At 43.3% G+C, this 24,573-nt stretch overlaps 1 protein-coding gene across 3 annotated transcripts in view; it reads right to left on the bottom strand.

Moving 5' to 3' along the window:
* tjap1 (tight junction associated protein 1 (peripheral)) overlaps positions 1–24,573 on the bottom strand; it is a 74,596-nt gene that overhangs the window by 14,563 nt on the left and 35,460 nt on the right. For 2 of the 3 annotated variants that reach the window (XM_055636305.1, XM_055636304.1), the window contains exons 5-6: positions 13,974–14,081; positions 9,045–9,128 (exon numbers count right to left, since the gene is read on the bottom strand). In XM_055636305.1, coding sequence (XP_055492280.1) covers positions 9,045–9,128; positions 13,974–14,081 — 192 coding nt within the window. Of the gene's footprint in view, positions 1–9,044; positions 9,129–13,973; positions 14,082–18,411; positions 18,508–24,573 lie in introns of those variants that run through there. The other variant, XM_055636306.1, reaches the window with a different exon arrangement.

Here is a 24,573-nt window from a genome sequence, read left to right as displayed (position 1 = left end):
AAACACTGGAGTTACTGGAGTTCAAAGGAGATTCACCAGGCTAATTTTGGGAAGGGAGTGTTATCCTATCAAGAGAGATTAAACAGGTTGGATCAGTATTCTGTGGTTTGGAGGAGTAACCTTCTTGAGGACATGATCCTAAAGGGGTACGCACTACTAGATGTTGAGAGGTTTTCACTACTGAGAGAGTCTCAAACAAAGAAATGTAGTTCAAGATAAAAGGGCCAGTCATTTAAATCTGTGAAGTAGAAATCTCTTCTTGCAGTGAGCAGTTATTGCTTGAATTCTCTGCTCCAAATTGTGGAACCCCATTTATTAGAGGTAATTAAAGTGAAGGTAATGCAGCAGGGGGTGAGGGACAGATAAATATAGAAAGAAAACCAAGTCTCCAGGCACATGGGAGACTCCAGGCAAGAATGGTGAACTATGGACAGAAATGTGATATTGTTTTACAGAGACATAATAGATACTCAATATCCAAGGATATAGAATAGCTTGTGATATAGTATCTTCAAATGGTTTGAAAGCAGCTGGGGATACCACTGCAATATTAATCGACACCATAATTTTTGCAAGAAATGTGTGTGATGACGTAATAAAAAAAGATTTTCACTCTGCTAAACATTAAACAGCAAAAGATAATGTGTAAACGACAGAGTAATAACAGTGGGGAATTTCAACTTGCTCAATGTTATCTGGGAATGCTTCAGAATGAATGACTTCCAGATGGACGCAGCGTTGTAAATTTTAAATACATCCAGATATCTTAGCCAGAATGTTGACAAGAGATATATTTTGTGGAAATATAGCCAAGTGAGTGGTTGGAATATAGTGCAAAAGCATTGGGGAAAAGTGACCCTAACTCTATGTTTTATGGTTATAAAGCTTAAGGATAGACTATAAATTAACATTTTAAATTGGAAGGCTTGATTTGAATATTTTAAGAATGCATTTGTAAAAGTGCGGAAGGAGCAGCTGTTTGCAGTTAAGTGAGAGGCTTTCAAAAATTAAATAACGAATGTCCAGGGCCAACATTATTCCATAAAGAAGAGACTAGATCAATCAACATCAAGGGTTGTCAAAACAAAAAGTGGCATACCATGTATACAGAACTCTGAGCACGAGTGATTGGTGAGGGAGGGACACCTAATACATTAAGAGGGCAAAGAAAGGGCAGGTAATGGCACTGGCCGACAAGATTATAGACCAATGTACTGTACTAAAGGTTAAGAAAGTAGTGAGAAAAAGGGAAGGGCCCGTTAAGAAATGTATGCACAGAGCCAGAGAACATAGGCGAGGTCTTAAATGAATACCTGTCATTGTTTTTACAATGAAGAACTTTGCAGTTGGAATTCAGGTAAGGGGACAGTGGAGTTCAAGAATGAACTATCCTTGAAAAGGAAGAGGTATTTGAAGCATTATAAAAAATCAAATATTGTTACTCGAGTTTAAGTTAGGTCTCATTGTAACAGTACAGAAATCAGAGTGGGGGTGGAATGGTAAATTGAATTGGCAGACAAATAGAAGCTTAGGTTCATTCCTGTTGACTGAAGTGAATGGACAGTTATTGCATTTGCTGTGGTTGCATGGGAAGGTGCTATGTGATGGGGATTGGTGAGTGTAGATGGAAGTGCAGACCAGGGAAGCTGGGCAAAGTGAGCGGTTCCTGCAAAATGGTTCCTGCAAAATGGGGTTCACAATGTGGCTTCCTCTGAATTGGTGAAACCAAACACAGATTAGGAGAGCAGTTTTGTGGAACATCAGTATTCAGTCCACATTCAGTTAAAGCCCAACACAAGTTCAGTATCTGGCATGTTGCAGCCTGCACAATTTAAAATTGAAATTCTCCAACTCCATACAACTTATTCTTTCTTTGTTTGTGTAAGAAGGAACTGCAGATACTGATTTAAACCGAAGATAAGACACAAAAAGCCGGAGTAACTCAGCGGACCAGGCAGCATCTCTGGAGAGAAGGAATGGGTGACGTTTCGGGTCAAGACCCCTGTTCAGACAAAGGGTCTGGACCCGAAACATCAACCATTCCTTCTTTCTTACCCCCCTTGTAACATCCCGGCTCTGGAACTCTTTATCCAGAACTGCCGCCGCGACGTCAACCGCCTCAACTTCTCCACTCCCCTGTCTCACTCCAATCTCTCCCCCCCCCTGAACCCACTGCCATTGAATCACTCCGCAAAAACCCAGATTGGGTTATCAAACCAGCCGACAAGGGAGGTGCCGTGGTAGTCTGGCGCGTCGATCTCTATAAAGCTGAGGCCACGCGCCAACTCTCAGACACCTCCTCCTACTTACCCTTGGACCATGACCCCACTGACGAGCACCAGGCCACCATATCTAGCACCATCACTGACTTCATCCAGTCCCACGCCCTGCCCGACCAAGCTTCCAACCTCATCGTTCCCCAGCCCCGCACGGCCCGTTTTTACCTTCTCCCCAAAATCCACAAACCTGGCTCTCCCGGCAGACCCATTGTCTCTGCCTGTTCGTGCCCCACCGAACTCATCTCCACATACCTTGACTCCATACTATCCCCCTTGGTCAAATCCCTTCCCACCTATGTTCTAGACACCTCAGACACTCTCCGCCCCTCCACGCATTCCACTCTCTAGGCCCTCACCACCTCATCTTCACCTTGGATGTCCAGTCACTCTACACCTCCATCCCCCACCAGAATGGCCTCAAAGCCCTCCGGTTCTTCCTCGACCAGAGGAGCAACCTATACCCAGCCACTGACACTCTCCTCCGCCTAGCGGAGTTGGTCCTCACCCTCAACAACTTTACATTTGACTCCTCCCATTTCCTCCAAACACAAGGCGTAGCTATGGGCACACGCATGGGCCCCAGCTATGCCTGCCTCTTTGTCGGGTACGTTGAACAATCCTTGTTCAATACGTACCAGGGCCCCATCCCCGACCTCTACCTCCGTTACATTGATGACTGCTTTGGGGCCACCTCCTGCACCCACACACAACTGACTGACTTCATCCACTTCACCACCAACTTCCATCCGGCACTCCAATACACCTGAACCATTTCCGACACTTCCCTACCATTCCTTGACCTCACCATCTTCATCGCAGGGGACAGACTTCTGACCGACATACACTACAAACCAACTGACTCACATGGCTATCTGGACTACACGTCTTCCCACCCTGCCCCCTGTAAAGACTCCATCCCCTACTCCAAATTCCTCCGCCTACGCCGCACCTGCTCCCAAGATGCGACGTTCCACACCAGGGCATCGGAAATGTCCTCGTTCTTCAGGGAACGGGGATTCCCCTCCGCCACCATAGATGAGGCTCGCACCAGGGTCTCATCCATACCCCGCAACACTGCTCTCTCTCCCCATCCCCGCACTCGCAACAAGGGCAGAGTCCCCCTAGTCCTCACCTTTCACCCCACCAGCCGCCAAATACAACACATTATCCTCCACCATTTCCGCCACCTCCAGCGTGACCCCACCACTCGCCACATCTTCCCATCTCCCCCTATGTCTGCCTTCCGCAAAGACCACTCCCTCCGTAACTCCGTTGTCAATTCTTCCCTTCCCTCCCGTTCCACCCCCTCCCTGGGCACTTTCCCTTGCAACCGCAAGAAATGCAACACCTGTCCCTTCACCTCCCCCCTCGACTCCATTCAATGACCCAAGCAGTCGTTCCAGGTGCGACAAAGGTTCACCTGTATCTCCTCCAACCTCATCTACTGCATCCGCTGCTCTAGGTGTCAGCTGATTTACATCGGGGAGACTAAGCGGAGGTTGGGCGATCGTTTCGCCGAACACCTCCGCTCAGTCCGCAATAACCTACCTGAACTCCCGGTGGCTCAGCACTTCAACTCCCCCTTTCATTCCCAATCCGACCTCTCTGTCCTGGGTCTCCTCCATTGCCAGAGTGAGCAACACCGGAAATTGGAGGAACAGCACCTCATATTCTGCCTGGGTTGCTTGCGTCCGGGTGGCATGAATGTTGAATTCTCCCAATTTTGCTAGCCCTTGCTGTCTCCTCCATTTCCTTAACCCTCGAGCTGTCTCCTCCCATCCGCCCGCCCCCGGGCTCCTCCTACTCCCTTTTTCCCCCCATTTTCCTTCCTTCTCCCCCCCACCCCCCATCAGTCTGAAGAAGGGTTTCGGCCCGAAACGTTGCCTATTTCCTTCGCTCCATAGATGCTTCTGCACCCGCTGAGTTTCTCCAGCATTATTGTGTACCTTCTTACTTTGTTTGTATCTGGACCGGCCACGTGTCATTTCACTCCCATGCTTTTCATTGGGGTATTCTGGCCTGCTCAGCACATCCCAGAAGGCCACACAGTACATCACCCAGACTTCACATAAGCAGTATTTTATACAGTCCATCATTTCACACTTCAACAGACCTTCCCTTTGTTCTTCTCATTGCTTTTTAAAATTTTGATTAACATGCTTTCTCTCTTCCTCAGTTCTAATTTTGAACTTTGACTTGTGTACTAAGTCAAGTTCACATTAATTGTCACATGCACCAGTTGAGGTACAGTGATATTTGAATTACCATACAGCCATACTAAGTGAAAAGAACACAATACACACATAAAATAAAATTTAACATAAACATCCACCACAGTGGAATCAGCATTCCTCACTGTGATGAAAGGCAGCAAAGTTCAGTCATCTTCACTTGGCATGACACCTCACTAAAACTCTTAACTATGAAGCCCACAGCCTCCCAGATGATGCTCAGATCCAGCTGCAGCTCCAGTGTACAAAAGAAAGGAGTCATCTCAGTTGGAACATGTGGTGTGAGATTGCCAAAGGTGTTGAGATCGGTAAAGGCCTATGAGATGGTACTGTGGTGTTTGTCCATAGGGTCATGGTCAAGAGGCTGGTGTGTGGCGTACAATAGCTGATGCCTGGCCTCAGCATGGTGGAGGTCAATCTGCCAGATTCCAACAGCACCTCCCCTGTCAGCGGTTTGATAACAATATTTGGATTGTTACTGAGTGAACGGAGGGAGGGCTGCACATACACACAAGATAGATTGCAGTAGGTAAGGAGAGTGGAGAAGTCACCAGTTGATGCGCACTGGCAGTTGGAAATAAAAAGTTCTAGAGAGGGTTGGAGGCCGGTAGGGGTAGTCCGGGAGGAGGAAGGATGTTGGAGACGAGTGAAGGGGGCATTAACTGTGAAACGCAGACACCTTGTAAGAGAGATAGCCTGGAATGAGAGGCGACGGAAGAAGAGCTCAACACCATGATAGGCTCTGAACTCACCTAGAGGTGCAAAGGTAAGACCCATGTTGAGTAGAGATCGTTCACCATTGGAGAGGGATAGGTCAGGAGTATTTGGGAGAAGAATAAGGGAGGGTTATGTAGTTACCTAAAATTGGAGAATTCAATGCATTGGGTTGTAAGTTACCCAAGCGTAATACGAGGTGTTGTTCCTCCAGATTGCGTGTAACCCCACTCCAGCAACGGAGCTGGATCAGGCCAGAAAGGTCAGTAAAGGATTGGGAAGACGAGTTAAAATGGGTAACAACTTGCAGATCCAGCAGGCCTTAGCAGATTGGCCTTGGAAGCATAGTAGGCAGCACAAAGCGCAAGAAATGTGCAGGAATGAACCAAAACTAGACACAAAATGCTGGATTAACTCAGCGGGACAGGCAGCATTTCTGGAGAGAAGGAATGGGTGACGTTTCGGGTCGTGACCCTTCAGTGAGTCAGGGAACGGGGAGATCCAGAGATATGGTGTGAAAATGAGACAAAGGGGGTGGATATCAAGAAAAATGTAGAATAGATCATTGTTAGCTAGGAGAAGGTAACAACAAAGCAAACAGAGATAAAATGTAATCGAGGACAGTCAGGTTGGTCGGAGAACTGGGAAGGTGGGAGGGATGGAGAGCAAGGGTTACTTCAAGTTAGAGAAGCCAATATTCAAACCGCTGGGGTGTAAACTGCCCAAGCGAAATGTGAGGTGTTGTTCTTCCAATATGCGAGGTGGATCAGGACAGAAAGGTCAGTGTGGGAATGGGAGGGGCAGTTAAAGTGTTTAGCAACCGGGAGATCAGGTAGGTTTAGGCAGACTGAGCAGAGGTGTGCAGCGAAATGATCGCCGAGCCTACGCTTGGAATATGTGCAGATAATAAATCTAGCAATAAATAAATCTAGCAATAAATCTAGCAATCTAATATCTAGCAATAAATACATTCAGATACAGGGCATCAGGGTCTCTTATCCATAATGGAGTAATATTTTAGTGTGGAGAGACAATGATTAACACGGCAGGAATCATCTTTTCTGCTTCTAAACATCTCTTGGAAAGAGTTTCAGCGAAAATGCGAATCAATCTGTGAGACACACTAACAATGATGAGATAATAAACACTGTGCTTGGCAAAGATTATAATGATGGGAGAACGCATCATTCCAAAAATGAACCAGATGTAAGTAGCGGATGTTGTGACAAGAAACATCTACATGAATTAGCGTCAAGTTTAATAAAGTAATTTCACAGATCAGTTTCAACCTCCATCTCCATCTTCAGGATAATTAATGATGAGGACTTGGACCAAGAACAGGGAAATTAGATGATTATAACTAAACTATGGCTTCAGTTCACATTTCTTACTAACTGTAATCCTATGGGATCTTCAAGAATAAAAATTAATGTTTTAAGTCGTACAAGCCTCTAACTGGTTTCATTTAGCCAATCAGGATTGGAGTCAGTAGAATCGAGGCGAGTGAAATTTTCTTTATGCAAAGTTTACATATTTTCTGAATTCCTTTACCCAATGGACTGTGGATGATTAGAAACATAGAAAATAGGTGCAGGAGGAGGCCATTCGGCCTCGAGCCAGCACTGCCATTCATTGTGATCATGGCTGATCGTCCCCTATCAATAACCCGTGCCTACCTTCTCCCCATATCCCTTGACTCCACTTGCCACTGGAGCTCTATCTAACTCCCTCTTAAATCCATCCAGTGACTTGGCCTCCACTGCCCTCTGTGGCAGGGAATTCCATAAATTCACAACTCTCTGGGTGAAAAAGTTTCTTCTCACCTCAGTCCTAAATGACCTCCCGTTTATTCTAAGACTGTGGCCCCTGGTTCTGGACTGGCCCAACATTGGGAACATTTTTCCTGCAATCTAGCGTGCCCAGTCCTTTTATAATTGTATGTTTCTATAAGAGAACCCCCTCATCCTTCTAAACTCCAGTGAATACAAGCCTAGTCTTTTCAATCTTTCCTCATTTGACAGTCCCGCCATCCCAGGGATCAATCACGTGAACCTACGCTGCACTGCCTCAATCACAAGGATGTCCTTCCTCAAATTAGGAGACCAAAACTGTACACAATACTCAAGATGTGGTCTCACCAGAGCCCTGTACAACTGCAGAAGAATCTCTTTACTCCTATACTGAAATCCTCTTGTTATGAAGGCCAACATTCCATTAGCTTTCTTCACTGCCTGCTGTACCTGCACGGCAACTTTCAGTGACCGGTGTACAAGGACACCCAGAGCTCGCTGCACCTCCCCCTTACTTAACCTAACCCCATTGAGATAATAATCTGCCCCCTTGTTTTTGCCGCCAAAGTGGAAAACCTCACATTTACCTGTATTATACTGGTTAGCTATTGTGGAAGACTGAAAAAATGCAAGACAATCAGGGAATTGGAGCATATGAAAATTTGACAGGATAGTGGACTTGCCATGTATAAAATCCTCTATATAGGTATGTTACAAAACCTACCTGAATCGTCGATGAGAATCTGCCCCCAGGCCATGTGCGCGATTTTGGCGCTGTTTAGAGGGGGCGGGTTTAAAACGCGATTTTTACTAGGCTGTTATAATCGAAAATGTTCAGCCTAGTAAATCATTAACGGAAAATCGCTGAAAAACCCCGTCGCAAAAGGTATTATTAGTTTTTATGGCCTTGTATAATAGTTATAGTAGTTTAAAAACCACTCTCTCAACCCGCGACCTCTCGCAGCCCCAGGGTTTTATAAAGCAAACAATTAAAGGTATGTACCTTATTTTTACATTAAAAGGGGCTTCTTAAGAACCCTGTATATAAAGTTTTCTATAGCGAGTAGTTCATTTTGGGCTCTTTATATCCCGCAGTATTTTTCTGGGCATTTGAGGGCACAAATCCAGCCGAATGTGAATGTTCTAAACCAGCGCGTTCACAGGATCCCACTAGAAAACCGATTTAAATTGACTTTAATTTACAGCAATTGAACACTAAATTCCTTCCATTTGGCCTATGAATTGATGTAAATGAGATTTTAAATCATGTTTTATTGTGAATTATTTGTGAATATTATTTGGACACAGGCTATTTAAAAATGTTAATCATTTATTAAGAAATGGATAGATGTTTAGATCTAGTAATTGAAGTTTGAAATTAGCTACGATTGGGTAACTAACTAATTATATGTTTTAATTTCAGGTCCTCCAAGTAAGATTATCTTATATTTGTTTCAGAATGGTTCAATCTATGATAACTGAAAATTTCATTCAGTTCTCTTAATTTTTAAGAAAAATTTATGGGCTTTTGACTGTCCTCGATCACAGCTTTTTTGTTATGTCCATAGAAAATCAATGTTCCCTACAAGATGCTAATTTCAGGGTATGAAAATGGCCATAACTTTTTTATTACTTGAGATATGAAAGTGAATTAGGTGTCAAATTAAACTTATTGTTATGCTTTATCTGATGGGATAAATTGCAGACTTGATTTTTTTAAATCTCAAAATTTTGTAACATTGCTACTCTATACATGTCAAGCAGGCTCTAGCAGCCAGGTGGCTTATTCTTGGGCAAATGTGTGCTATTCCATCCACAAACTAATTCCAAGAGTTATCAGTTTGCAGCCAATAATGTAGTGCTTTGCACTAGAGACATTTTAAATCATCCTGTAGATCCAAGTTCAGGAGGGGTTTAATCACTATCAACCTTAAAGAAACTAGGGTACCATATGCACAATAACCTCAGGCTGACTGAACCCATGGGACCGTGAATGCACACCATCACAGTGTAATATCCATTATACTTACATCTGCAAACTTGTGGTTCCTGAAATGAGATTTGTTGCACTTTAACAGCTGGACAGCAAGGTTACAATCCTGTCGGTAGCGTTCCTGTCAAAAAAAGGGGTACGTTCAAAACCAAAGAAAGACAACTGACACGGACTCTCAACACTTCACAACCTGCCTACACCCATATACAAACCCACCTGACATAATATTCACACAATGGGCCTCAGTTCATTTCTCAGAAGTTTGCTGACTACAGGAAGAACACAGGTGTGTACCATCACAGAGTTACACCAAAGTGGTCGCAAGCTAATGGGGAAGCGGAACGTCAGAACCAATCTCTAGAGAAGAGGATGAGAATTGCCCAAGCAGTAGACAAAGATTGGAAAGAGATGCTCTTATCATATGTATCAGCCATGCTGACTTCGGCCTATTTTATTGTGAACTTCTAAGTACTTCGTAACCTCATCCTTTATAATGGCCTCTAAAATCTTACCAAACACCAAAGTCAGAATAGTTTCCACTGTTCTGCTTTGTTCCCTTCTCGCGCAGTGGGGCAATATTGGCAATTTTTCAATCATCTAAGACCTCTCCTGTCTCTAGTGATTATTGAAATATCACTATCAATCCCTCACAATCTCTAAAGCCACCTCTTTCAGAACTCTAGGATGCAGTCTATCTGGTCCAGGTGACTTATCCATCTTCAGCTTCTCCAGCAACTTCTCCCTAGTAGCAGCCACTCCACTAACTTCCACCTGACTCTCTTGAATTTTACCCGTACAATTTCTCACTTTTTATCTACAATGACTCTACATCCTCTGATCCTATGTCACCCCTCGCTAAGGACTCAACTTAATTCCTTGCCAACAGTGCCACCCCACCTCCTCTTGAAGATTCAGCTCCCAGCTCCAAGCCTCTTGCAGCCATGTCTCTGTAATTCCCACAACATCATGCCTACCAATTTCTAACTGTGTCACAAGCTCATCCACTTTGTTTCTTATACTGCGCGCATTCAAATAAAACACATTTAATTTGGTATTCTCCTCCCCTCTCACATCGGTCCCGATTTTACCTGACCGTGCTCTCTTATCCCTTCTCAAAACTTTCCGTCCCGTTAATTCTGGAGACTTTTGTAACATTTCCTGCGCTGTCTTTCCCTTTAACTCCACCCTTACACTTCCAATTTGTTGACCTCATATGTACATCAGGTTGTGAAAAAGAGAAAATAAACAAAGTGCAGAACATATTATTACAACTACAGAGAAATGCAGATAATAAAAGTGCAAGGGCTGCAAAGATGAATATTTAAAAATCGGGAATTCGTCCCAGGCCTGTGAGAAGTCAGTGCAAATGCCTGATAACAATGGGGAAAAAAGCTGTTCTTCAACCTGGGTGGGATGTGCTTTCAAGTTTTGAGGCCATATCTCTAACGCAATTTTGTACAACTATGTACAAACTGTGGTCCCCCAAGCTTAAGAAAGGATCAAAAGTCAAGAGTTTTATTGTCACAGGTCCGGAAACAGAACGATGAAATTCTTACTTGCAGCAGCACAACGGAAATGTAAACATAGCATTCTGTAAATGCCATAAGAAAACAAGGATCATTTGATATTGGCCTCTGTGACTGAGATTGTAATACCATCGCTATCTCCCTATCAAAGCGAACGTCACTTGATCTCCCCCAATTTCGTCTTGGAGGAAGTGACACAGCTGCTGACATCTGCCTCACCCTCCAGTTTAGAGCAAAAGTCCCCTTTAGCCTTTTTATGGCCTTGTCGGGTCGTATTTGGACTTCTTGTATAATTGTGTCGTCAGACATGAATGCTTGAGATCTAGTCCTCAGAAGAATGGACTTTCTGGTTCATCCAAGGCTTCCAATTGGGGAACACTCAGATGGTTTTAGTGGGAACACACTCCTTCATACATTCCTTTATGAAGTCAGTAACAACTGTGGCGTACATATTTATTCAGGCCCGCTGCCGGGTCCTTGAACATTGCCCAGTCTACTGATTCTAAGAGGTCCCAGAGTCATTCCTCTGAATCCCGCCAGTTGTTCTGTGCCATACTCACCGCGCGGGGAGTACGCTCTTCAGTTACTGCTTATATTCTGGAAGAAAGAGCACAGCCAATCTGTCGGATTTCCCAAAGTGAGGGCAAGGGATGGAGCTATAGGCATCTCTGATAGTGGTATAGCAGTGACCTAATTGTATAACCATTCTTTGATGTTCAGCCTTACTGCACATATGTATAGTCTTGATCATTATGCAAGGTGCTGACCAATAAACTAAAAAATAAACCAGACTACACTCAGAATAAGTACTTTCACTGTTGGATACTTGAAAGCAAAATAATGAAACAGAACCACTTTTGATTCAATGCACATTCTGGAAAAACAGAATCCATGGCTCAGATATAACAATTTTTTGTTACATCTGAGAAATTGTCGCAAGATGTAACAATTTTCAATAATCCTCCTCCATTGCAATCAACAGAAAAGAGAGAGCTGATAAGATAGTCAAATAAATTACCTGCTCAGTACATAGGACATACACTAATGTCAGCATGTGTTTGTTTCATTGGATGTCACATTGTCAAAGACTACTATTCAGATGCAAGTCTGATCAACTGTCAGCAGCAACAAATGTTTGGTTATAACTACAGCATGAATTCCTTTGAAGAATGTTATTAAATTCTTCAGTCACAGAGGCAAGTTTATTCATGTCCTTACTCATCTGCGTTGCCTCCCTGCAAGTCACAGGCTAATAATCAAAAAAGGAAGTCTGGAATAACTTTTCTCATTCTAGACCAGACACATTGCGGTCTGCCTTGGCCTACCCGATCTTCCAGTTGCCCAACACTTTAACTCTCCTTCCCATTCCTGACTGAACTTTCTGTCCTGTGGCTCCTCTATTGTCAGTGAGGCCAAATACAAATAGGAGGAATAGCACCTCATATTTCGCTTGGGCAGCTTACAACCCAGCGATATTGATATTGATTTGTCCAACTTCAAGTAACCCTTGCATCCCCTCTTTCTCCATCCCTCCCCGACCCTAGTCACTGTCGTCCTGCTGCCTTTGGCTGAATCACCCGTCATCACCTTCACTCCTCAGTCTCCTACGATTCAAGGAATAAAATCTTAGCCTTCCCAACCACTCCCGATAACTCAGTCCCTCCAGTCCTGGCCAACGTCCTCGTAATCATCTGTGCATTCTTTCAAATTTAATAGTATCTTTCCTATAGCAGGGAGACCAAAATGGAACACAATATTACAAGAGCAGCATCACCGACGTCTAGTACAACTGTAATATAGTGTCCCAACTCCTAAACTCAATTCCCTGACTGAAAGTCAACATGGCAAAATTCTCCAGCACCAGCCTATCTATCTGAAATGCCACTTCCAGGGAACCATGTACTTGCACTGCTAGAACTCTCTGCTCCACAACACTCCCGAGGGCCCTACCATGATTTCCCTCACACTTGACTTAAACGCCATTTGTACATACTTGGGCTTGGGCCACTTACCCAGCTGACCAAGGTCATGCTGATATTCTTGATAACAATTTTCACTGTCTATGAAGTCCATTCTGGTGTCATCTGCAAATTTACTAATCATGGCTTGTAAATTCTCATCAAAAATCGTTTATACAAATGACAAACAACAATGTCCCCTGACGCATACCACTGGTTACAGACCTCCATTCTGATCCACCACCCTTCTGCTTCCGACCATGAAGTCAATTCTGTATCAGTTAGCTTGCTCTCCCTGGATTCCATGCAAGCTAAACTTTCAGAACAACCTACAATGAGGAACCTTATCAAAGGTCATGCGGAAGTCCATTTAGATACATCTAAGGCTTTGTCCTCATCAACCTTCTTGGTTACTTCTTCAAAAAAACTCAATTAAATTTGGTGGACATGATCTCCCATGCACTAAACCATCCTGAATATTCCCAATCAATCAATATCTAATCAAATGGATATATATCGTAACCCTCTCTAGTAACATCCCTATCTCCGATGATAGGCTTACTGATCTATAGTTAACAGGCTTTCCTTTGCGGTGCTTCTTAACTAGAGACACTACCTTTCAGTCTTCTGACATTCACCTGTGTCCAATGATGGTTCATATATCTCAGCCAGGGCTCCTACAATTTCTTCCCAGTGTCCTTAGATTTTCCTGATAAGATCTCTCCACCTTCACGCGTTTTGGACCTCCAACACCTCCTTGACTATACCACTGATTGGTTTCCAAATCACTGAGAGTTTGCCAGTGCCAACATTCAGCTGATACACGTTGAAAGGCAACCTACGGCATGAAATGACCATCTACAACAGCGATGGAGAACTATTGAAAGAACAATAGTTCAGATTAAATTGCCAGTCTGCAGGTCTGCCAATGCAGTACAAATATCTTCAGTTAATCAAGGTCTTTGGTACCCAAGAAAAGAACTATATATGCAGCAGTCTAGAGTTTGCAACATTTTCTGGTTTAGTAAATTTAATCAGACTGTACTGCGGAGCAACCTAGTGCCTGTCAACCACATGTAATGTTGTCAAGCAGCCACCTGCAAAATGCACCCATTGTATATAAGGCAGTATTAAACATGACATGGATGGACTGGCACCAGTTAGACTTTCTTTGGAACAGGGAATGTTTTATTATCACACTTGTACTAAAACAATGGTAGACAATCTATTTCAGCTTTTAAGTGGCACACACAGCGTGTAAAAATTAACAAGCACTGCCCACATTTGCACAAGATTATATTTCTTTATTTATTGATGGGACGAGGTTGGGCCTGTGGACCAACATCTAATGGTCAGGTCTAATTATCCATTAATTGAATGGCTTACTAGGCCAGATCAAAAGGTGATTATAAATCCAAGCATGGAGTCATAAAGAGCCTCAAACTGCCAAAATCTCCTCCAAGCAGAAATAGCTGGCCTTACATTTAACTCTTCCAGTTTGTTGATAGTAGTTTTTGAATCGAGTAATTTGTTTGTAAGTTCCACAATTTCCCAGTCAAGGGTCTTTTTTTCCAGTTCAGCTTTTTTAATCTGCAGAAATGGAAATAAAGATGGTTATACACACAGATCAGGCATCCTGAGCTAATGAGAGCACAGTAACAGAAGTTTATTCGGACATGACTCAACATTATAAATGTGGAGAAACATGCATGTTATTCTGTGTAATTGAGATTCTCTTTTTAGATTATGTGGTGCAGGGTACCATGACAGAGTGCTGCATTTTCATCAAGCTGACCATGAAACAAATCTGAGTGGCACAAAATGTAGATTTACCATTGAAAAATATCTTGCAGTGATTATAAGTAGTGATTCAGCTACTAGATACCACAACCAAATGATGCAAGCTAACAATAGCTATGTTAAAAAAGACACAAAATGCTGGAGCAACTCAGTGGGTCAGGCAGCGTCTGTGGAGAACGTGGATTTGCAATGTTCTGGGTCGGGATTCTGATTGTTGTGTAGGGGTGGGAAGGGAGGGGGTGGAGTGCTAAGCTGGAAGAAGTGAGGGCGAGATAAACCCTGGCAGGTGATAGATGAAAGGGGTTTGATTGGCAGATTGTTGGACGGAGATGAAAAGACAAAAGGCTTTGAGATAAAGAGATGTGCAGAGTGAAACTAGAGGAAGGAATATAGGTAGGAGGCAAGGCAATGGATAGGAAGGGGAAAGAGAGAAATGGGTGCACCTTCGGGTGAGGCATGGGGGGGGGGGGGGGGGGGGGGGGGGGGGGGGGGGGGGGGGGGGGGGGGGGGAGGTGGAAGGTTGTTTGTTTGTTAGCTACCTAAAATTGGAGAATTCAATATTAGACAACATTCAATGAGGAAAGGCGACCAAATGTTCTAGTGATAGTTCGCACCAGCAGTGCCCCACAAGGATACATTCTCAGCCCCTTTCCATACTCTCTATACACTCATGACTGTGCGGCTACATTTTGGTCTAACTCCATTTACAGCTTCAGGTGACATCATTGCAGTAGGATAGATCTTGAATAATGGCGAGATGGAATACAGGACGGCAATAGAACACCTACTAACATGGTCTGAAGAAGGATCCTGACCCTAAACATCACCAATCCGTGTTCACCAGGGAACCCACTTTGTGTCCTTCTTTGTAAACCAGCAAGACGAAGGAGATAGTTATTGACATCGGGATGAGAGGTGGAGTATCTCCAATCAGCATCAAAGGTACCACGGTCAAAATGATCCAAAGCTTCAGGTTCCTTGGAGTAAATATCAACCACAATTTGTCTTGGACCAACCTCACTGAAGCTATGTGCAAGAAAGTCACTAACGACTTCCACAGAAGACTGAGGCTCAACAAACCGTTTGATTTGCATTTATTTTACCTTTGCCCTCTTGTCCACTACTTGCATTTTATCCAGGCAGAAGTTGGAATTAACAAGCCTTCACCACACTCTCTGAGCTGGCACCATTTGTATCATTCAGTTTGTCTTCATCCCCCCCCCCCCCCCATCACAGCATCATACCCAAGAAGACTTGTGGCTGTAATCGCTGCCAAAAGGTGCCTCAACAAAGTACTGAGTAAAGGGTCTGAATACTTATGTAAATGTGATATTTCAGTTATTTCATTTTAATTACTTTGCAAACATATCTAAACATCTGTTTTCACTTTTTTTTAATGGGGTATTGTGTGTAGATTGATGATAAAAAAATGAATGTAATCAATTTTAGAATAAGGTTGTAACATAACAAAATGTGGAAAAAGTGAAGGGGTCTGAATACACTGTATAACAAGAAGATGTCTGGCTATTTTCAATGCTGAAATGGGAAAATCTAAAACATCCAGAGAAATATTGAAGCTTTTAAAGCACTTCTGTATGAACGTTAGTTCTTGGCCAAAGTAAAACTGGGCTAATTGGAGAAAGAACTAGGTGAATGAATGAGCTGGCACCTATCACCGTGCAATCAAGAGGACCAAGAAGTTGGGTACCCTCAGGTGTTCCTTCACCTATTGGCATTTTCAAATTGATAGATAAGGCTCTATCATAAAAAAAATAAATGCGAATTCTGGGTCAAATGTTAATGAAAAGCAAAAGATTGGAAAGATTTGAGTGAAGCAACTTCAATCTAATTTTTAAAGGCTGAGGTAAAACATTAAAGATGGAAAATGGACACTAACATTTTAATCGAAGGGAAATAATAGTTGCCTTACATCATGGGATGGGGGGTGGGAGGTTAGAGTGGGCATTCGGGAAGGGAAGGTCAGTGAAGTAAACCACAGCAAGGATAAAAGTCAGGAAGACAGAATGAGACAGAATGGGAAACATGTATACATGAGGGGAAGCCCAGGAGAAGAAAGGGAGAAGTGAGCATAGGGCAGTGAAGCAGATGGAGCTGCTCCCTCACACAAGCAACCCAGGTTCAAGCCGAACCTTTGATGCGCTCTTCGTGGCGTGTACATGTTTGTCTTGTGATTGACTTTCCTCTGGGTGCTATGGTTTCTTCCCATATCCTGGTAGATTAATAAGCTACAGCAAATTGCCCCGAGAGTGCAAGTGAATGGTGAATTCCGGGAAGAATTGAAAAGAATGTGGAAAGAGAAAACAAAATGGGATAGTTATTGGATAAACATAAATGGATGGTTGACAGTCAGCGAAGACTTGGTGGGCTGGAGGACCTGCTTCCGTGGACAGCGGACAGTGCCTGCAGAGAGTTTTATTTTGAAGATGCAGTCAGTGCCGGCTGGTGCTTCCCACATTACCCTTGAGAAGATAATACACAGTAGCTACTGTAAGTTATATTCTGTGATCTAGAGAGCGCTGGCTCATATAGAGATGTATCAAAACAATGAAGGGAACAGATAGTGTAAATGCACAGTGTCTTTTTTCTAATGGTGAGGGAATCAAGAAGTGGATTGCATAGATTTAAAGGTAACAGTGGATTGATTTAATAGGAAAATGGAGAGTAGCGGATTATGGTATATAGAACGAGCTGCCACAGGAAGTAGTTGAAGCAAGTTCAATAACAACATTTAAAATAAATTTGGACATGTACATGGATAGGTAAGGTTGAGAAGAATATTGACCAAATGTGGGCAAATGGGACTAGGTTAGATGGGGCATGTTGATCGACATGGACGAGTTGGTCCGAGGGGCCTGTTTCCATTTCCTAAAAAAAACAATCCTAATGCGGTTGAAATATGCTAAAAGTGCCCAAGAATAACGTGAATAAACATTTTACGATTTGATGTCACTGAACCAGAGTGTGGAAACAGGCCCTTCAACCCAACTTGCCCACACTGACCAACATGCCCCAGCTACACTAGTCCCACCTGCCTGCCTTTGGCCCATATCCCTCCTATCCATGTACCTGTCTAACTGTTTCCTAAACGTTGAGATAGTCCCAGCCTCAACGACCTCCTCTAATAGCTTGATCCATACACTTACCACGCTTTGTGTGAAAACGTTACCCCTCAGATTCCTATTAAATCTTTTCCACTTCACCTTAAACTTATGTCTCCTGCTCCTCGAACCAGGCATATAATAATCTGTAACGGTTTTACAACTTCTGTCTCTCTACTACAAATAATGACAATCATTTTAAAGTGATTGTCATTTTAAAGTGATTGAAAGTCGTTGTCTCTGTACTGTACACTGACACTGACAATTAAAATTGAATCTGAATCTGATGAAATTTGGTGGGAAAACACCAAACACCTTTTCCTTCTTAATTAGCAATAATTGTTCAGCACTATAGAATCTGGAGTCAGGTACCATTGGCTGACATTCCAATTTTAAGCTTGCTTTTTTTGGATAAACATTTGTGTTAGGAATGACCATTTCTTTCAATGCTATCCCACCATCACTTCCAGAAAATGCCAGCACCTAGTTACAAAACTATCTTTAGCCTCTTGGAAAGCACAGTGAGAGGTTATTTGCTTAAAAATAGAAAAAGCTAGAAAGCCCCCGTAGGTTTGATAGCATCTGTGGAAAGAGAAACAGAGTTAACATTGCAAAATGATTAGTCAACCCGAAACATGAAATGCTTCCCTTTTCACAGATGCTGCCTGATCTGCTTGGCCTTTTTACGATTTTCTACTATACAGATTTTAATGAAAACTTTTCCAGCGTTTTGCTTTTCACTCAAGGCCATCGCAGCCATAGCCACAGCTGAGTCCAGTCCTATGTGCAGTTAATATATGCTTAAAACCATGAACGCTATTCTGGAAAGAAGCCAGCTCAATTAATAAATTAGTATCAGTGCACCTGCAACATGTGTAAATCATCAACTAAACATTATTAATGATATCTGATGCACAAATCAAAAATTATAAGTATTCTGCGACAGTGACATCTCTATTAATATTAATAACTCAGAAATATGGTGAAAAGAAAGACGCAACTGCATAGATCCAGCTTTGGCTGATAGAGGCCTGACACACACCCGAGGCAGCAAAGGCAGCATGAGGAGAGAAAGAGAACATATATGAGTGATTCAGCAAATTAAAAATGAAATTACTGTGCAAATGTACTAGTGATTAACTGGTACCAGTAATCAACTTTGTCTTGGTATTTTCACTGTAGCCCATCCTAGCAGTTAAAACAAACATGAAAGCAGATCAGTGAAAGCAGCAAGAGTTCCTGGGAATGAAGGAAGAAATAGTCACAACTGAGTTCATCTGCCGAAAACAATACCTGCAATTCTGTATTAATTCTTAATATCTGTGTCAACTGGTCAGAAGAACTCCTGCTCACTCTCAACAGTCAATCTTCATTGAACTGATCCACATTAAATCAGATAAGCTCTGGCCAACATATAATCATCAGCTGGAAGATGATTACAACACTATTGGTTGGTTTAATATTTGTCACCACTTGAGTGTTTGATCAACCAGTTTGTGCTGAGTAAGAGATTGATTGCAGATGCGATGCCGCTGAGAGATTTTCAACCACTGTAAATTGCCCACCACAAGTACTGAACATGCCATTAGAGCACATAAAGTAGGGTGGAAGTTTCTGTCCCATGATTAGATACACATTATTACCTTATCAAAAAATTCAGATAAGTGGGCCTCCAGGGCAAACCACAAACTTTTAGCAGCTTCTTCACTGAAGCAAATTTAAACCTGCTCATCAGTGGATGACATTTTAGGATATTGTTCCTGCTGGCACAGTAAAATGATGTCGGTATACGCAAGTTCGGTATTCCGAAAAACGCTAAGAATCATGGGTTTTGTCAAAGGTCAATCTCGTATAACATTCTCGGCATGAATACAGACCTGCGTTTCATCCATAGTCAGGATCGAACCCGGGTGTCCGGCGCTGCAAGTGCTACTGTACCGTCCCCTCCCGAGTGTCCCCTCCCTGTCCAGAGCTGTCCGGGGTGACCCTGGACTGACGGGACACCGGCCCGTTGCAGTGGCGGTCCAGGCTTACAGCCAACGCGGAGAAGAAGCACTAACTCCAGCTCAACTCTGCCTGTCCCGCCGGGTTAACCGACAGCCCCGGACTGACGGGACACCGGCCCGTTGCAGTGGCAGTCCAGGCTTACAGCCAGCACAGAGAAGAAGCTCTAACTCCACTGCTCTGGGCCGGAGCCCCGTTTGTCAGGTTCACCCCGGACATCTCCTGCTGCCCCCGGACAGGGATGGGACACTCGGAGGCGACGGGGCGGTCTGGTAGCAATTCCACAGAGCTTGCAGTGCCGGAGACCCAGGTTGATGCTGACTACGGATGAAACGCAGGTCTGAGTTCATGCAGCAGCACAGTTGCCGAGATTGTTTAGCGCGAGTGACCTATGACCAGGGCATGCTCAGTCAGAATATCGAACTCACTTATTGATTTGTCATTTTACACACGCACGCATTGCATTAGTCTCCAAAAATAATATGGCACTAGCGAAGGATTCCATATGCATCGTAGGGATCACTTTTTAAGAACATAAAAGCACAGAATCAGCAATAGGCATTCAGCAGTTCATGGGTGTTCTGCAAATCAATAAGGTCATGGGTTATCTTTTACCTCATCATTGTTTTAATGAGTCTGAATTGTTGTAGGCTCAGATGCTACCAGTGAGTATTTAAAATATGGTGACATTTAGTGTGGCATTTTGAAGCTACAACGTGATCAAAAGATGCTATACTTTAGTATGTAATGTGAAACCTAGGCATTACCTACTCTTTTAAATCCTTATAAAAGATCCCACATAGCATTACATGAAAAACCTATGGGATATATATCAGATGATCTGATCAATAAATTTCCTTTAGAAACCCTGAATTGAACCAATTATATTAATGTATTTCAACTACTGGGGGATCTTACCACACAGTGTATTGTTTTATAATTGATCATATTTCAGAGAATTTGATGAATGTTGCATCATACTGGAGTCGGGGACACTGGGGAGTGTTGTAGTACAGGTGGATGTTGGAGTGTATGTACGTAGTTTCTTGTAGATGGCGTTGCAGGTAGATAGGGCGGTCAAGGCACGTTTCGGAACATTGGCCTTCATCAGTCAGGGTTCCGAGTACAGAAATTGGGATATTATGTTACAGTTGTACAAGACATTGGTGAGGCCACATTTGGAGTGTTATGTTCAGTTTTGGTCACCGTGCTATAGGAAGGATGTTGTTAAGCTGCAAAGAAAGCAGTGAAAATATATGAGGATGTTGCCAGGGTTTGGGGGCCTGAGCTATAGGGAGAAGCTGGACAGGCTTTATTCCTTGGTGTGCAGAAGGCTGAGGGGTGATCTTCTAGATATGTATAAGATCATGAGGTGAATAGATTGGGTAAAAGGCTCTGTGCATTCACTCTGAATAAGGAAATCAAGAACAAGAGGTGATGGGTTCAAGGTGAGAGGGGAAAGATTTAATCGGAACCTGAAGGGGAACTTTTTCACACAGAGGTTGGTGGGTTTATGGAACGAGTTGCCAGTGGAGATAATTGAGGCAGGTACTACAGCAACATTTAAAATGCATTAGGACAAGTACATGGAATGGAAAGTTGTAGAGGAATATGGACTAAATGTACACAGGTGGGACTAGTACAGACGGGGTATCTTGTTCGACATGGACGTTGGGCCAAAGGGCCTGTTTCTGTGTTGCATGACTATATCTGTCTATATTCATTTGTATCTGCCCAGATGCTTCTTTAATACCGTTACTGTAACTGACTCCACCACATCCCCTGGCAACTTATTCCAGACACAATCTATTCTATAGGAATAATTTCTCCCCTAGATTCTGTTCAAACCCCTTCTCGCATAAATCTACGCCCTCTAGTATTAGCCATCCTTTCCACGGGAAACAGTCGTTGGCTGTCGAAATTTTCTACATATCAATCATGATATTTTCTACATATCAACCTCCTGTGTTCCAGAGAAAGCAGACCCAGCCTATCCAATCTTTCTTTGAACCCAAGACCTTCAATCCTGGCAACATCCGAGTGAATCTCTTGTGCACCCTTTGCTATCTTTAGCACATTTTCTTATCCATGGCGACCAGAATGGCATATAATACTCCAAGTGCAGCTCAACCAACATTTTCTGCAACTGTAATATGATGTCTCAATGCTTGAACTCAACGCTTAGGCCAATGAAGGCAAGCATGCAACTCTGTCTACCTATGTTGCCACATTTAGGGAACTATATACTTGTACCCATCGGGGTCTCGATTCACAGGGCCCTGCCATTTACTGTGTAAGTCCTGCCCTGCTTTAACTTCCCAAATTGCATCACTTTGCACTTGTCAGAGATGAATTACATCCAAATCAATAACATGCATGACAAACAGCACCAGGTCAAATCCCTGCAGCACACCACAAATGTTCATAGGCATCCAATCTGAAAAACAAACCTCCACTACCATCCTTTGCCTCCAACCATCAACGCATTTTGTATTCAATTGGCAACTCGCCCCAAATACTGCCCGTTCTAACCTTTCGGAACAGCTTATCATGTGGAACCTTGTCCATATAGACCAGGGGTCGGCAACCTTGTTCTGCATAGGGGCCAGGACACATGTCTGTGAGTGGATGGCGGGCTACATCTATCTATGGCAGGCATCAAATTACGTGTTCATAGAAGGTAGACAAAAATGCTGGAGAAACTCAGCGGGTGAGGCAGCCTCATGCAATCCTTGCATGTCTCACCTGTTGAGTTTCTCCAGCACTTTTGTCTACCTTTGATTTTTCCAACATCTGCAGTTCTTTCTTAAACCTGTTCACAGAAGGTGCGCGGCCGTGCCGTCGGCTTTGCGCAGGATGCGGTACAGCCAGAGCTCGCTGCTTGGCCGCAGGTCGGGGTGCCCGGCCGCCGCTCGGGACGCTGCTGCTCGTGGTGCCCAGCGGGCCAGATGATTACGGGGGAAAAAGTCCCCTTGCGGGCCGGATGATTTTGGGTTACAGGCTGCATTGTGCCCGGGGACCATAGGTTGCCGACCCCTGATGTAGACGATGTCCAGGTCCTGTCCTTGTCAATCCTCTTGGTCACCTCTTCAAAAAACTCAATCATGGCTCACAAATTTGATTTCCAATGCACAAAGCCATGCTGTCTATCCCTAATCAATCGTAGACAAAAATGCTGGAGAAACTCAGCGGGTGAGGCAGCATCTATGGAGCGAAGGAAATAGGCAACGTTTCAGGCTGAAACCCAAAACGTTGCCTGTTTCCTTCGCTCCTTAGATGCTGCCTTACCCGCTGAGTTTCTCCAGCATTTTTGTCTACCTTCGATTTTCCAGCATCTACAGTTCCTTCTTAAACATCCATAATCAATCGTTGCCTTTCCAAATGCAAATAAACCCTGTCTCTGAGATTCCCTTCCAATAACTTTCTCACCCTGTATGTAAGCCTCTACTTTCCTGGCTTCTTCTTGCCGCCCTTCCTAAATAAAGATATGGTGAGGGACATTGGAAAATGGGATGCTTTTAAAAGTGTGATTGTGTGCTAGAGTGAAGGGCAATGAAGATGGGAGTAAGCAACCCTGGATGACAATGCAAAAAGCAGACACGGGTCAGGTACAGGCAACAGGGATCAAGTGTATCCCCAGAGGAGTGCAAGGGATTCGGGAACATACTTAAGAAGGAAATCAGATGGGCAAAAAGGGATAATGAGCTAGCTCTGGCAGATAAGATGAAGGATGATCCAAAGAGATTTTATGAATTTATTGAAGAGAAACGGGCTACAGGAGAGAGACTAAAACCCCCAGAATCCAAAGTGGTCATCAAATTGCAGAGCTGCAGGAAATGAGCAAGATCCTAAATTAATATTTCTCCTATTTTTTCTACAGGGGAAAACATGAAGACAAGAGAATTTGGGAGAGTTAATAGCAATGGGTTGAGGACAGTTTGTACTGTAGTCGAGGCAGTAGATAAATCTCCCATGCCTTATCAGGTGTATCCAAGAACAATATGGGAAGCTGGAGAAGAAATTGCAGAAGCTCTGGCAGAGATATATGAATCGTTGTTAGACATAGGTGAGATGCCGGAAGACAGGAGTGTGGATAATGCTGTGCCTCCATTTAAGGAGGGTTGCAAAGAAAAACAAGAACAATCAACCAGGCAGCCAAACACAAACAGCATGAAAGTTAATGGAGAGGATTCTGAAGAATAAAATATACAGGCATTTGGAAAGGTAGGGCTTGATTACGGATAGTCACCATTTGGTGCATCGGAGATCGTGTCCCATAAATTTGATTGAGTTATTGAAAGGAGTAACCAAGAAGGTTAATAAGGGCAAGGCCATAGACATATGAACTCCAGGAAGGCCTTTGAGAAGGTTTCTTTGGAAGTTTAAATTGCATGGGATCCATGGAGAGCTAGCTGACAGGATATAGAATTGGCTTTATGGTAGGAGGCAGGGTGGTGGTGGGAGATTGTTTTTCAGACTGGCGGCCTGTGATCAGTGGTGTGCCTCGGGGATTGGTGCTTTCTCCGTTGCTGTTTATCACATTTATTAACAATTTGGATGAGAATATTAGTAAAACAATAGGTATTGCAGACAGTGAAGATAATTATCAAGAATTCCAGTTGATAAACTGGGCAAAAGGGCATAGGAATAGAAAATGGAATGCGATTCAGATAAGTGTGAGGTGTTGCATTTTGGCAGTCAAACTAGGCCATTGCAAGGCCATTGGGTATTTTGTAGAGCAGTGCTTCTTAAACTAGTGAATGGTTCACCCAAGGGCGAATGAAAATTATTTTGGGATGAATGAAACTAAAGGGGTGAATGACTTAATTTATTCAAATATTTATGTTTTTTTTCTATTGCAGTCAGGCTTTAAGCAGGTGTGAAATGTTGGTTGGGGAGGGGGTACCAGGGTTAAGTTTCCGTTTATCGAACCTGCAGTAGAACTTGTTCAGCTCATGTAGACTGGAATTTGTTGATTTTTTTAATTGTGCTTGCAAATTAAGACACTATGTCTTTGTTGAAGTACCTAAAGAAACCAGCTCTAGAAGAAGAGAGTGCAGAAGGAAGTGGTTCATTTCTGAAAGGAAGTGAAATGAACAGGACTCAAGAGGAGGTATGTTCAGGAGATAAGTCACTTGTGAAGGATGACAAGGAAACTG

Source organism: Leucoraja erinacea, chromosome 5 (genome assembly GCF_028641065.1).
Source record: "Leucoraja erinacea ecotype New England chromosome 5, Leri_hhj_1, whole genome shotgun sequence".
Taxonomy (NCBI): Eukaryota; Metazoa; Chordata; class Chondrichthyes; order Rajiformes; family Rajidae; genus Leucoraja; species Leucoraja erinaceus.
This window is presented reverse-complemented; position numbering and strand designations above follow the sequence as displayed.